The sequence below is a fragment of the Alligator mississippiensis genome, chromosome 13 (genome assembly GCF_030867095.1).
Source record: "Alligator mississippiensis isolate rAllMis1 chromosome 13, rAllMis1, whole genome shotgun sequence".
Taxonomy (NCBI): domain Eukaryota; kingdom Metazoa; phylum Chordata; order Crocodylia; family Alligatoridae; genus Alligator; species Alligator mississippiensis.
In genome coordinates this window covers 35,917,072-35,932,849 of record NC_081836.1, presented here as the reverse complement: position 1 = coordinate 35,932,849, position 15,778 = coordinate 35,917,072, and the positions used below count along the sequence as shown (strand labels likewise).

Genomic DNA, 15,778 nt, shown 5'->3' with positions numbered 1-15,778 from the left:
TTCAATTATAAATATTTTATTTAAGAATACTGATTACACAGGAAATGGACTTTATTTTATGGATGTATTTGAATGGGTATCAGTTACATCATGAAGTGCAGTTAGGTATTCTTGTTTAAACATTTATTTGGCACTGTCCACAGTACGCTGTAAACAATATTACTTCATTATATGTAGGCTGTGGTGCGTTCTATATTTTCTAACATGATTTAATCAGTATATGTTGTGCACAGTCAGTAAAAATTATAAAAACACCTAGAGTATAATAAAAGTGAGGATGCAGTAAGACTTAAAATTACTGGACCTTTGATTCTGTAAAAGTACAAGACTTGCTAGAGACATTTATTAAAATCTACTGCAGTGATATGTTGAAGAAACTAATTCCCCAAATGCTGTAATTGCAGTTCTTTAGTCTGACATTCTTTTGGGAAGTATTAGGTTTACTAGGACTGTGGTGACAATGAGATTTTGCTGTACAGTTACCTGCCAACTCTGTCAAGACATCTGCAGTCTACATTCATTCATCCTTTTTGCTACCTATTTTCTTACCTTTGAACTTGCATGTAAACTTCACCAGGGTAAGTCTACACAAAGAAAACAGACCAGTAGGTGCCAGGAATTTGTGTAGTAGAGGCAGGCATGCTCAGACCTGGTTATTTTTAAACTAGCAGCAATTATTTTCCTTGGGTGCTTGTTGCCACTAATTATTAAAGCTAACTGTAAATCTTTTTGCCACAAAAGGATGATTTTCAAAAGCAGGCCGAAGGATGTAGGCATGTCTTTCACTGAAATTATCTGACTAGAATCCCCTAATCTGATGGTCTCATCTTGATTTTCATGGTAGACATGCTGGACACTTAATTTATGCTGTTTTGTTTCACCTGATACACTCCCTAGTTGACTCAAAATATTTATAAAGCTTTATAATGTAAAATGAGTCTCAGAGTCCCAAAATTCAAGTGCTCTTTTGTCAGGAAAAAGGAAATAAATGTCAGTGCCAGCTCAACAACTCAGCCTCAGGCAAACAGCCTTTCTATAGATACATGAATGACATGCATAAAGGAACTAACAGCAAACAAATTAACTACCACTGACATTCATAAATCCTGTGGTTTCGTAAGGACCCCTGAAGGACGACTACTGTAGGAAAGAAGATTCTCTTAAAAGAACAGAAATACTTTGCATTATGGGGGTACATTTAGGAATCAAAATGGATCTGATGTTAGGAAGTGCTCAGATACAAAGCAATGCTTTTGCATTTTTGCACGTCTGCTTATACTTATTTTGTATATCATGGGCAAGTAGGTTAATAATCCTACAAGTCTTGACATTTTAGACCAATACTTTGAGACTGCAGTACAGTATATGCTTTGTGGGGTTTTTTTTAAAGCTCCATTACAAGAGAAACCTTTGGGTATGGTTTTGCGTACATAAATTTGGCTCTTTAGATTGTAATAACTAACAAGTCAAAGGTGTTCTGAAATCAAGGGTCAGAAAGGAATTATAGCTCCTCACTTTCATGTACAGCACTGCAGTTTGGCCACATGCGTCAGTGTTTCTGAAACACCAGGTATATGCTGAAGGTAGAGTAGGGCAAACTTTGTATTTATGGGAACAGAGCTGGAAGTGATTCTGTGCAATACTGTACTTGGCAGTGCTGGAAAGCAGAACTTTCCTTGAAACACTTGTTCTCTTATCCCAATAACTTAGACAATGGCACTTTCTGCTTGGCAGACATTTCCTAAGCTTCCACCTCACACCCACAAGGCCTGCTGCTTCCTTTGGACACAAAGTGGAGAAAGCAAAATTAGGGTGTTTACCCATGGAGAGAGAGCTATTACTGTCATGTTTATTCAATCAAAGATGCATGGCAATGCATGTTAGGAGGATTTTCTTACTTCTGGAATGGCCTAGGTGGCATGGCTGACAGTGGAGTGCAGTCCAGCACCAGGCAAGTGCAAGAGCCCCAATGCACTGCTCAGAGTATGGTCATCTGAGTGCACTTGTTGGGGAACTGAAATTCACAACCAATTGCAAAGCTCCGCATGTGTCCAGTATTCTAGCTAAAAGCAGCTCACCTTGATGGTAAGCATGGACAAAAACAAACCTTAGTTTATGAATTCACCTTTTATCCTGTATGTGAAAATATATATGATTTAATTAAACTAATTTTATAATCTTAAAGGATCAGATTGTTCAGTGCAAGTGAATTGCTCATTTACTTGAAGTCTGCTAAGATGTCACTGAAGATGTTCAGAAAGAGATGTGCGTGGTGATCCTTGAAAATTAGGGTCGGACGAAAACGAATCGATCTATCACCACTGCCTCCCAGCACGACACCTAAGGCAAGAAGACGTATTTTAGTTATTTTCTCCCTTTAGGATACTCGGAACATACTGCTCTCTGAATAAAGTGCAGAGGTCTGGCACAAGCTTTCTCCCTAGCGCTCTCCCCAGTTGTGTAAAGGTGTAAGTGGTGTTTTCTGTGGGGCAGTGAACTGACCTTTCAACAAATAAACAATCATGGAAGCTGTTTTGGAGATGCCCAGCAGAGGTTTGAAATGTGGTAAACAGTGTGAGTACTAATAAGGACAGATAGAATCCACGCACAGTACAGCTCAGAAAGAGAGAGATTTTAAAGCAAGCACCAATGTTTCTATCAGTAACAGCTTGCATTGTAAAAAAAAAAAAAAAAGTTTGTTAGTTTCATGCGTGCTGCTAGAGGTTTTCAAGCACCGATGAATTTAGAAGATAAAGAAGAACTGCCAGAGGGGCCTGGCTAGTCATTTAACAACTGCTTTGCTTAAATGTACAGTACAAAAATGTTCTAGACTAAGGTGGCAGCACTGTTAAATTCTCTGGGGCTGTGCTATGTCATAGAGCCTGTGCTGTCCTTCAGCACTAATTTTGGTCTAATCCTCAAAGTGCTTTTTACCCCTCAGCTTTCTGCCACCTTGATTTCCAGGAGGCCACCGATTTTTCTTTGTACTTTTTTAAAACATTGGTTTGACAATAGTTTCAGTACACTACACCTACCCTGGAGAGACAGAGCAGAGCTGAGAGACTGTACTGAGTGCAAACCCAGGACATACTATCAGATTGTTCTTTAGCCCTTGCCTTGGAAGAGTAAGAATTCAGAGAATCCTGAGGGTCACTGAAAACGAGGCAGAAACTTAAGATTCTTTCAGCCAGGGTGAGATGACAACCTGGTTTTGACCTTATTCTTCAGCATGAATTTAACAAGAGTAGCTGGAATGTGTTTTTGTTCATTGGCATATTGTTACATACAGAGAAGGTTATGCAGACAAGGGGAAACTCAAAATGTAGGAATTGGGATGCTGTACTGAAAGCAACCTGGAATTCATTATGTACACTTACAGACTTTATCCTACCTTTGTTTCTGGCGATGGTAATTAACTTGTCCCTAGTTGCATCATTTGGAGCATCAAATGAACAGAATGTCCCTCGTCCTCTCACTCTGCTGATTAGATGGGGATAACGAGCCTAAAAAAAAAAAGTTATGTGAGCATTATGTGAGCCTAAAAAAACCAAAAAAGGTATGTTGTGCTTCAGGATGTTTGCTGCTGAACTGTGTGCTCCTTGGAGTTCTACTGGTGGAAGCAGTCTTCTCAGTTTCAGCAGTTAGGGGAGTACTGGTTTTAATTTCTGACCCAGAGCCCTGTTACCCAGCTGCAAAACTTTCTGGTGTTCCTAGCAATAAGAGACTAAAAACACATTGCTTGTGTAAATGTTCTGTCACCTGACTGAGGTTACAAATTCAGAACCAAGGAATCAGACCACCATTAGCCAGTAATTGGATTTTTAAAATGTACCCAATCTATATATTTAGGATACTACCAAGACAGCCTTAGATTGTCACTAGAAACCAACTCATCTCCATGTTGCAATAAGCTGCTAATGCTGCCATCCAAATATATTCTAATACTCAATATAGAGTATTATATTCTAATAATCTATGTATGTACAGTAGTTATTTTCAATTTCCAATGCCTGTTTCAAGCAAAGTCCAATCTTTGCTTTCTAAAGGAGGCTAATAAAAGTCGAGCTTTTCCTCTCTTTTGAATAATGAAAAAGGCAACATTCAGAAGTTTTCTACAGCCTAAAAGTCTTCACAATTAGAAACCACTACACTTGAAGGATGTTGGCTGCAACTGACTCTGCTGCACACTGAAAAAATTGGATATGATTTTGATCCATATGACTACTTTTAATTAAAAAATCCTTGAAACTGAGGCAGTGACATCTAGGCCATCATAGTTCAACTTCAGGACCCAAGACCTGGAACCTGAAATTAACTCCAGTTTTCGTTTGCCCCATATATCCACAGTGTCATCTCTCAGACATGCCGAGGCACGATGACGAAAGAGGAGATTAAGGGGAGAAGAGTATTAACGCGGCTAAGAAATGTGCTGACTATACTACCTCCTTTTTGTCCATCTTGATGCTTACAGTCATTTTCCTTATTCTCAAATCATGGCACCTTTTAAGTGACATGAATGCCTCAGTTCAAAAGTGCACCTAGCTAGTTTGGTACATCTCAATGAATAGCCATAAAAACCCTCAATCCAGGTATTGTCTGTTCCAATTATTCTGGAATTATTTGTAAACACAGATCAGGTCTTAAAACATTTTCTTTTTCCTCCTGGAAAAGCAGTGGCACTTGGTTGTTTTGGCTCCAATTCTTGCATGCACAGGCTTAATCTACAGCAGTGATTCTCAACCAAGGTTCTGCAGCACCTGGAGTGCTACAAGATGCTTTTAAGGTTGTTCCAGGTTGTTAAGGTTGTTAATATTGCTATGCAATATTAGCACTCTTAGCTGGGCAAACAGCTACATATAATTCACAGGATTAACCCAGAGACTTCAAATAGGAATCCATGGTGTCAGAAAACATTCTGACGTGTTGTTATGATGTGTCTGAGTTCTTAGCAACACAAGAATTGCTCTATTATTTTCCATAGTCCAAAACAAGAAAGCTAACAGCTGGCACTTTCCAAGGCAGTGCCTTGAATCTAAAAATGTCAAGAATCACTAGTCTAAAGCATCGTGTATTGCCGCTGCCTAAGGTAATATACTACTGATTGTCTGGGCAACTGTTCTGATCAGATATGCCCTATGTTCTTAATCCACTCTTCTCCTCATACCCATACAAAGCATTTTGGTCATTTACCTGCAAGTCCAACAGCCCAGTCAGCAGTGCTTTCCCTGCATGGGTTGCATTGTTTAGAAGGTCCTCTCTTTTAATTACATTAATGACTTCAGCAAGCATGAGATTTTTGGCAGGATCTCCAAGCCAAGTGTTAAAAATCCGGTATGGCTTGATGAAGGGAGGAAAAACAAAACAAATTATATATATATATATATATATAGTAGAATATGTTCACAGACAAACCAAAGCAGTACTCTCAGGAAAGGAATGTGAGCGTGTAAATGTTAACACAAACACAAGCATCAAAAATGTATATTGGGCCCCCCTCACTCTTCTGGGTTATGGAATTTAGAAAGTCTGCTTCCCAGGAAGCAGTTCCATGACCAGGTAGAGCAAGGGAGAAGCCACTCTGCACTAAGATTCAAACCTACACTGTCCTACAGTTAATGTGACCTCTTTGAAACTGCCACAGGTATAAGGAGGTCAGGCATTCATGTTGTGTACTTTTGCCTGGAAGTTTCATTGGTTTTTCCATTAGTTCAGTTTTCATATGTTGAGTTTGTAAAAATGCACTAATATTTTTGCTGTTTCTAACAGAATCTATGGAACTCAAACACAGGAGATAGGTCCTGCAAACCACAGAGACATTTCTCAGGGACAGTTCACATTTGGTGCTGAAAATAAGCACATTAGAAATATGCTTCTTCACTTCATCAAACCAGTTTTATGCTACTGTAACTCCAATACAAAATAAGACTGGCAGGTATAAAGGGAGTGGAGAAGCAGGCCAATGCCTATGCTTGTGGAACCAGGGAGAGCATATCTGTGAAACAGCTTCATTCTGCTGGTAAATATGCCATCTATGGTGCCACATACCAGATAAAGTCAGTTGCAGGCCAGCCAGTTTTGCTGTAGATGCCACATCTGCTTATCAGCAGGGATCCAGGTTGTCCGTTTCCCACAGAAAAACAGAAAACCACGGATTTCCTGAGTTTATCAGAGAAAACATGGATTTTCTCTTTTAGCAGAGAAACCCATGGATTTCCCCCTTTTGCGAAGAGTTCTGCAAGCTGGCCGAGTTCCAGCCTGCAAGAGCTGTTTGCAAAAAGGGTGGGAAAGCCCCAAACTTGCCTGGAGGGGGGGGGGGGGGGAGGCAGAGGGGGGAAGGGCAGAGCCTGTGGCTTTTAGTCAGTTTGAAGGCCTAGGTCAGGCTCACTTTTCTCCTGGAGCCGGTGAACTGGTAAGTGGGGCTTTCATGGAGCTGGGGGGTTGTGGGGCAGGGTTGGGGTGAAAGCTGGCTGGGGGGCTGAGGGAGCAGGGAGGCATTGGGGAAATACACCGAGTGCCCGGCCAGTACCTCCATGTTCGATTTCCCTTAAGGGCTGCTAGAGCTGCTTAGGTTTCACGTGCCCCTATCTGGGCACTTCAGCTGTGAGCGAGGAGATGTGGAGCTAGCCAGGCACTCTGGCTGCTAGCAGGGAGGTGTTGGGGAAATATATGGAGTGCCTGGCCAGCTCCACATCTCCCTGCTTGTGGGCAGAGTGTCTGGCCAGGGGCAGGTGAAACTGAAGTGGCTCTAGCAGCCCTTAATGGAAGCCACACATGGAGGCACCAGTCGGGAGCAGGGAGATGTGGAGCCAGCTGGGCACTCAGTATTGTTCAGTCTAAGAGGACAAGGGGAACCTGCGCCCCCAGATCTGTATGGGGGGCAGGCTGTGGGCTTGAGCTCTCTCCCTGCTTCCCTCCTGTGGGGCTGCTGTAGCCCCACACGCAAGACCCGGCCCGGCTGGGAACAGTGGGGCTGCAGTGGGATCTCCTTGCTCCCCTGCCGCACCTGCACTCCAGCCACACGGGGCTCTCCTAGCAGCTGCTTGCTCCGCACTGCCCCAGCAATGCACCTCCTGCATGCAGGGCTGCACTGTGGGAAGTGGCATGGGGCTCCACTCAGAGCAGCGGCAGGCGCAGGAGGCACGAAGGGGGGGGGGGGGGGGGGGGACAAGGAGATCCTGGTGCAGCCCCGCTGTTTCCAGCCATGCTGGGTCTTGCCTGCAGGGCTACAGCAGCCCTGTGGGAGGGAAGCAGGGGGGAAGCTCAATCCCATAGCCTGCCCCCCGTACAGATGTGGGGGAGTGGGTCCCCCTTGCTCCCTAGGAGTGCACACAGCCTCTGAGAGCCAGCCCCACCCCTGCCCAAGTCAGCAGCAGGCAGCAGCAGCGGGGGAGCCGGCTCCGTGCTCCTGCTGCAGCTGCCTTCTGTTGAGGGCAGGGAGCAGTGGACCGTGGTCCCTGGTCCCATAGCCCTGACAGCTGGGGGCCCCTTCTGGCAGGGCAAGGGGGCAGGGGCTGTGCGTAGGGTGCAAGGGGCATGAGCAGGACTGGGGGACTGTTGTGGGGCCAAAGAGGGGCACCAAAAGGGCCGGGGGAGCTGTGGGGGGCCTTTAATTTTAATAATGGATTTTGGGGGTTTTAATCAGAATTTGCAGGTTTTTATCAGAATTTGCATTTTTTGGTCACAGAAAAGCAAGATCCCTGCTTACCAGGCATTTGGAAAGTGTCCATAGTTTCAGAATATTTTCAAAATTCTTTGTTCATTAAGTCTTAGAAAAGCAAAATCTTTGGTTCCCTGAAAACACTTACAGCATTGGGTCTGAATTCCACCTTGTGAAAAAACCCTCCAGTCATCATCTTCTTACTAAATGTTACCACATCAGCTGGGTCATCCAAGCCCCAGTGTTCATGGGCCCAAAACTTCCCAGTGCAGCCACATCCTGTCTGCACCTCGTCCACCAGAAATGCACAGCCGTGCTGTCCAGATAAATCAAGAGAGAAGGACCATGAATCTGCATTTCCCAAACAAAAAATTACCTTTACTAAATACATAAATACTAGGAGCCAGTACAGACTAAAACACATAAGGAGGACTGTTCTGAGTGCCTCTCTCTGCAGCTTCTGTGTTATTTCTTTGTGATGAAGCATCAAAATAGAGTTCATTTTCTAGAAGGTGTTCAGTAGCCTGTTCTGTTATACAAGCACTGGAAAGCAACTGAGCAGTGAACTATGTTTTTCTACAGACAGGTCTAAATCATTTTGAAAGGATAGGGGAAAGCATCAGGGGAGCTTTTTAAAACTCCCAGGGGCACTTTGGTACTAATGGGCATTTTGACACATGTGCATCCAACGTAGTGGATGCCTTCAAAAGCTCCTGGTGCTACACTGGGTATTTTTGTATAAATGGTGAAATGCGCATTAACGCAGAGAAAATAGTGGCAGTATGCTTTTGAACTAAAGCACATTGAAGGTGTTTTAGTTCAAAAGTGTACCACCACCGTTTTCTCTGCGCAGACACACATTTTGCTTTTTATACAAATGCATGTGACGCAGCGCTGGGCAAGTCAACTCACATGCGGGGTCTGCTCCAACGCACTGGATTACTGATGCATCAGAGCAGACAAAGGTATGTGTATAAATGCCCAATGAGCTTAACTTCCATTTGTGCTTTGAAAGTCTCAACACATTATCAGCCAGTTGCTGGAGCCAAACTGGCCCATCCCAGTACCTCATTTCTGTGACATAAAGCACCTTAGACTAATCATCCAGTTAAATCACCCAGCAGGCCAATTATCCTAGCTGCTGCTTGGAAAAAAGGCTGTTACATGTAAAAATAAACAAAAACTGGGAAGTTTTGTTGAAACAGACTGTGTGTTCCTCCAGCATACTATTGTTACAATGCTGGTAGGTTCTCTGTTTAGACAATGCAGAAACCACTGGACTTCGCCAGTCTAATCTAAGCTGCTTTAGAGTACCAGCTCAGAGGAGGTGAGCAGAAACAGGATATGCAGCATTAGTACGTCCTTGTTATGTGGCAGGACACACTTACCCAAATATCAACGCATTTCTCCATTAACATACCTTATGGTTTCCCCAGAGAAACTTTTACAAAAAGAAAATGCAAAACAGGTCTCATTTAGGTGCCTCCTTCTTTAAATGATCTGCACAGTAGTCCAAAAATCAGAAGACATCCAAGGCCATTTTTGCCATTTAAAGAAATGATAGCACTTGTTAGCCTGATTCAGCTTCTGCTTTCACAACTTCTGTTTTTAGTCACAAATACATCTGTCACAGCAAGGAACAAAAAATCTCCCCCAACCACCCTCCCTATCTCTACCACTTTTGCTGGAATTGCTTGAGCAGCCTCACAGATGTTAGCTTTATATTTTAAGGAACGCTGCTATGAAATCAGGAATTAATGGACTAATCCAGTATCTATGCTCCACAGTGTGGAGGTTCTGCAGTGAAGCCCCATGCTGAGGCATGCAGAGATGGCAGCAGCCAGCCCAAGGCAGCCTGCTCCCCCATCTTGAGTCACTCTGCGCCCCAGCCAGGTGGGGAGCTGCTGGCTGGGGGCAGGGTGCCTCAGCACGGAGGCTCCACAGCACGCAGAGATGGGGGAGCAGGCAGCCCTGGGCACCTGCTCCCCCATTTCTGCATTTGTCCTGGCGCTTTCCACTTTGGTGTGGGTTGCGCCACTTTTTTTCCAATATTTTTTTTGCTACTAGGAAATCCCGGTAGCAAATTTTGCCCCAGCACTGCTAATTATCAGTGCCACATTGATTAATGTGCAATTTATGTGGTTTGTGATGCTGCAAAGAGGTTTGCAGCACCACAAACCAGACCTGCCTGCATGTCTGGATTCAGCCTCTGAGACCACTTCAAAAGAAATTGGAAGATGTTAATGTGTTGGCAAAGAGGACCCCTAAACACGAGCATCCTTGCCACAAGTGCAGTTTGCAAGGTCCTGTCAAGATGCTTAGACTCTTTGTTTTCGTCTGCAGAAAAGCTTAAGCAACTTTGTGGAGAAAATGCCGGTTAACCTTGCCAACTCGACTTGCCCTAAGCAGACAACCAAATGCCTGATTTACCTTTCTAGCAATGTCCCTCAGCTTCCTGAAGAAGTCATCTGAAGCATGATTGTCTCCTCCCTCTGACTGAATTGGTTCAATAATTATTCCAGCAACAACCTTCTTCTTTTTCCTGTACTTCACAATCAGATCTTCCACCTGTAATATCAACATTGAGGTTACATTTCCCTCTCATGGCATTTTAAATTTCTTCCTGAAAAAATTAGTCCTTCATGGCACCAGAAGTTTAACTTCCCTGATGCAAAGATCTTTGCTGGCTATGAATGCATCAAGAATCGCAAACATTAAAATGAAAAAGAAAATCCCAAGTAATTGAGGTAGAAAGTAGGATTGTTATCTTGTTCTTGAATTATATTAAAGGGCTATAATTTTACGCTATACTGTAATGTGAGTTAGAAAGATTTAGCATAAACCAGGCATATCTTTGAGACTGCTTTAGATAATTCACTTCCTGTCTTTCCACACAAATAACACCTAAGAAAAAACAGATGCAATTCCAGGAAATAAAACATACCCCATAATTCTGTATTAGTTTTAAAAGAAAATCTTTTATGTTTTCTTTTCCAGTCACTCAAGCATATGCAGATACTTTGAGATTAATCAGATTATATAGTGCAGAAGATTCACCGCTGACTTCGATGTACAGAAAAGTTTTACTGTACTTACTCAAATCCAAGACACGGTTTTATTGTTTTTTAACCACCCAACATGGGGGTGGGGGGAAGCCTGTCATCTTGGATTTGAGTACAAGGCTGCGAGGACAGGCAGTTACTGCCTCTCCAGCTCTGTCCCTGACCCAAACTTGTGGAGCTGCAGTCTGTCCTCCTGCCACCACCTCCCCTGTCCTTCCCCACCCTGCCACTTACCCTCAGTCATGACTCCCACTCTAGCTCTGGCTCCAGCCCACAGCATGGAGGACATTGTAGCTCTGACCCAGACCCAACCGGGCAGTAGTGGCAGCCCCTACCCACCCAGGCAGCCCCAGCCCCGACTCAGTAGGGCATGGCAGCAGGGAGCAAGGTGTGGCACACACTGAGGGGTAGGGGTCAACCCACTTGTTCTCTCTGCCAGCTACCCTACTGCTTTCCCTGCTGGTACAGGAGGAGGTACAAATTCAAGACAACCCCCCAGTAATTAGATTCTATATGTGGAAAATTATAACAAATTTATACATTTTCCATTTATAGAATCTAATTATTGAAGGCGGGAGGTGTACTGAATTCAAAGTCATCTTGGATTCACGTAATTATGGTAATTAACTCCACAATGTCAGTTGTTGATGGTTAAGTTGTGTGGTTTGTGCCTGGAAATGTCCCCTGCCAGCTTTGAGGGATGTGTACCATTTTTTGCTGAATGAAGCAATGTTCCCCAAAAGGCTGGTCAGATGGCATAAGGCCTTTCAAACAAATACCCACTACTTATAGTCAAGTTTTTAATTGATCCTTTGCATCTTTGCTTTCTATCTACCATGCTGTTATAGCATAAATGGAAAAAAAAAAACAACCCCTACTAAAAGACAAAAAGCAACTTGCTCTGCCTGTAGTTTTCCCTGAAGATATCTAGATTTGAATAAGGGCTGTCTCCAATTGAACCCAGCATGCCCATCTGCACGATCCTGCTGTGAAATGACAAAACTTAATTTAAGGACATCACAGCCTTTATACTTATATCGCAGTTGCTGTTATACTTATGATGCCCCAAATTCAGCATTTCTTTCTCTTCAGTCACAGAACATACATCTTGTTCCTCTCTCCGTTGTGTCTCATGAGTGTATACTTCCTAAGCAATGGGCTGCCATTTCACTCCGTGGGAAGTCCTGTAACTCTTTCACTCTTAGATTGAGTCCATAGTCCTTAGAGTCCCAGTTTCACACCCTGACTACTATGAGAGGGTATTGTATGCATAATCCAATTCTGTCTTTTCAAAACAAAGTATTATTCATTATTCAACAAGAACACAGTAGTCAGAAAAATGGGTTAAAATAACAAGGATGACCTAACATGCACAAAATGTACCTGAACTTTATTCTGTCCTTGCAAATTTTGGTTAAGTTTCACTCTACTCAGAATCCCTTTCTCCTGGGCAATCTCTCTGTTCTAGACTATACTGCTAACTGTTCATCTTCTTCCTCTCTAAGGTGTTAACAGTTTTGTCCTTGAGCCTCATCTGGGAAGCCTGGGAAAGCTCAACTCAGTAGAACCAAAGCGGATGAACTTTACCAATTAACCTCTCCCCCACTTAGCTGTTGATCACCTTCTGTATTCTCCATGACGTATTCATCTTGGGCATTGTTTTGATTCCTGTATGTTTTCCCCTTCCATTTAATTCCAGGCTGTCATACAGAAAACTATCAAGTAGACAAGGCATGTGGAATATTCCTAAAAATAATACAGAAGGCTCCCAAGTCCTTCACAGCTTCGTTGTCACAATTTAGGTAATACCCCTTATAAATTCCATTTTATGAACTACCTGAATCCTTATACCCTATGACTCTTTTATCTTATACTGTGCCATGTGCTATGGAACAAGGAAACAGTACCTAAAAGTGCAGGCACACAACATTTAAATCAGTTTAAATGCAGTTTAAACCTCAAGCATCCAGACCTACAGACAGTTTAGAATAGATTTAAACCTCCTGAACTGTTTCAGTCCCCATCTGCCAGGCACAAAGAAGCACGGATTCAGGCAGCACTCTCCCCCACAACCTGGCCACTCCTTTTCCTCCTCTCCAAATCAGCTTGGGATGCACTGAACCCTGGTACATTTCCAGATACTGAAGTAAACAGAGTGGCTTGGGGAAAGTGCTTTTTAAAAGCCACAGAAGCTCTACAGCTCTGGAGCACCTGGCTCCCAGGAACCTAGAAGCAGGGGTCTAAAGCAACTCCCAAGTTTGCATACACCCACCTGCCCACCCACTCTTCCCGCCACCAGGCACTCCATATATTTTATAATAAAATGCATAAATAGGTCCTAATTGAAGAAAATAAAAAGGTGGTTGGGGGGGAGGGGGTTTGTGGTGGCGATTCAATGGCATCGCAGTGCCTAAAAGGTGACGATTCTACTTAGAAGAACCCTTAGCTGTGTATGTATGACATCTCTGACCAGGGAAAACTATAAAATGGTTTCTAGTAAGTGACATTCTTGGTTTAAGTATTGTGTATGTATGCCGCTTAAAAGTCTATATTTTAAAGATACAGGCTTTCTAGTGAATACAAAGAGTGCCATGCCTAAATAAAACAAGGCAGACAAGGTTCTTTGAGTGAATCTGATATCTTTTATTAGACCAACTTAAATAGTTGGAAAAATTATTAGGCAAGGTTTCAGGTTCAAAAACCCTTTGTCAGGCTAAGGAAGTTTCAGCAGTTGGTGTGTGCTCTTCCTGGATGGAATGAAAAGTACAGAAGCCAGAGGCTGGGCTGGTATGCATACAAGACAAGTAGTCAGTGAAAATGTAGATAGAGGAGTCAATGGGTGAGAGACAGGCCGGGGGGGGGGGAGAAGAGGGGCAGTGGGGGAGAGAGAAAATCTACATTTTCACTGACTACCTGTCTTGTATGCATACCAGCCCAGCCTGGCTCTCATTCCATCCAGGAAGAGCCCATACCAACTGCTGAAACTTCCTAAGCCTGACAAAGGGTTTTTGAACCGTAAAGCTTGCTTAATAATTGTTTTCCAACTATTTAAGTTGGTCTAATAAAAGATATCAGATTCACCCAAAGGACCTTGTCTGCCTGTGTCCTTAAACCAACACGGCTACAACCTACACCCCTGAATAAAACAATGCATTGTGGGATGTGGGGTTGGTTTTCATCTTCCCTGCTGAGACATAATGGGATTTCCACATAACAATAAAAAGGAAATGTACATTAGGAGCAGGACTTGAGGGAGTCGGGTTAAGAGGGAAGAACTTTATGGTAGCAGCCTACTCACCCCATGGGAAAGCTTAAGAGTATAATGGGTCCAGTACAGAAGACCCAAACCCAGGAATTTCAGAAGGTCCAGCACGCAGAGCTCTAATAGGACCACTTCAAGAAAAGTTCAACAGCAAAAAGAGCATTTTCAGATCTGAAGTTGAGTTTGTAGGGCTGGCAGAAACTGAGGCTTTGAACTTGCAACTGGCTCAGAGCATCCAGACCCTACCAACTTCACTGGGGGCGTATCCAGATATCTGCCTGCACAAATCTAACTGTATAATAGTAGACAGGAAAATAGAAAGGTGTAGACAGAAAAATAGGAAAACCCACAAAGGCATTCTTAGAAGAGTATGCACACTGAGGTTTTACCCTTAAGTGCATGTCCCTTTCCCAGATTTGAGGATAGAAATTAATTTAGATCAGGGGTCAGCAACTTTTTTGTGCCATGTGCCAAAACCCCCATAACTTGGGCTTTGAAGATGTTGGCATAACGGGTGGATGGTGGGGGAGCCACGAGGGGCCTGATCCTTATTGTGGCAGTTCACCCCTGGCTCCTTCCCCATTGTGCTACCTGAGGGGTGCATGCAGCTGCTGCCAGGCATGAGCCAGGCCAGGGATCCAAACCCCGGTACAGCCACCTGCAGTGACCTGCTACAACCAGCCCTAAGGAAGGGGAGAAAAAAAAGAGACGTTCATTCCCTGCCACTGTTAATTTAAAAGGGCCAGAAGGGGATTTGTGACACCCATGACAACACCTTGGCACCTGCGGGAGCAGCCTGGGCAGCTGCAGGCACCTTCCCCAGGGGGTTCCTGGCTTGGTGGGGCTGATGCCAATGCAACAGTGGTGCCTTCCTCAGCATCTGCTCCTCAGGGCACTCAGGGCATGGATCCCTGGGTGCCTGCTGCCTCTGGAGCCCCCTAAGGTGGAGCATTCCCAGGCAGGGAGCCAGCCCCCACCAGGCATCTGCGATGGACCAGGCATGGTGGCCGGCAGCTGCTGCCAGCGCCTGCCAGCCACATCCCCCTTTCCTCGCAGCTTCCCAGGAGCGAGGGGGAGGGGGAAGCAGTAGTTACTAGTATGGCAGAGAAGCTGGGCTAGGGCTCCACAGCCTGGTGCAGCTGTTTACAGCCTGTCCGCCACCTGTGCTGCCCCAGGCCACTCCTTTTCCATATGCCCAGGCGTGCATGTAGCCACTGCCACCACAGGGCACTTGTACATGTGACAGGTTTTTAGTCTTTAGAGTTGCATTCTATACCCCTACACTCAAATGGTGTTTTTATTTGAAACAGTGAGTTTTTCTGTCACTATGTATATGTTATTGTCCTGGCAGCTGCAGGCACCTGCTGAAGACAGAAGTGGTGAAGGGCCTGAACCTTTCTCCCACCCCCACCGATGAAGTCTGTCCACCTCTTCCACAGCTGGGGAGCCATTAATCTGTCAGCTCGCCCCCAGCCATAGGAGAGGTGGGCAGGCTCTGCAGAAAAAAAGGATTGGGCCCCTCCTTGCTCCTGCCTTCAGCAGGCTCCTGCGGCCAACAGGATGCCTGGGGCCATCCAGGAGTGGGCTGGCTTGCCCCTGGGGCAGCACAGGCAGGGAGCAGGAGGGCGGCTGGGATGGTGCACGGGGTGCTGGAAGCCCAGGTCAGGCTCAGGAAAGCTAGCAGCCTGCCTGTGTGGCCTTTTGCCCTATGCAGCATCCCCATTGCCTTTTCTGGCTGTCACCACACCCACACCTTCTGCCACCCCCCGGCACTGCCCCAGGAGCAAGCCAGCCCTT

General features: G+C 44.6%; 1 protein-coding gene across 4 annotated transcripts in view; it reads right to left on the bottom strand.

The window, feature by feature from the left end:
• The window catches only part of ABAT (4-aminobutyrate aminotransferase), a 140,205-nt gene continuing 124,427 nt past the window's right edge, over nt 1-15,778 (bottom strand). For all 4 annotated transcript variants that reach the window (XM_006277138.4, XM_059716558.1, XM_019494760.1 and 1 more), the window contains exons 12-16: nt 10,088-10,225; nt 7,806-7,973; nt 5,191-5,337; nt 3,392-3,503; nt 1-2,340 (exon numbers count right to left, since the gene is read on the bottom strand). In XM_006277138.4, coding sequence (XP_006277200.1) covers nt 2,219-2,340; nt 3,392-3,503; nt 5,191-5,337; nt 7,806-7,973; nt 10,088-10,225 — 687 coding nt within the window. In that variant the 3' untranslated portion in view covers nt 1-2,218. The remainder of the gene's footprint in view (nt 2,341-3,391; nt 3,504-5,190; nt 5,338-7,805; nt 7,974-10,087; nt 10,226-15,778) is intronic.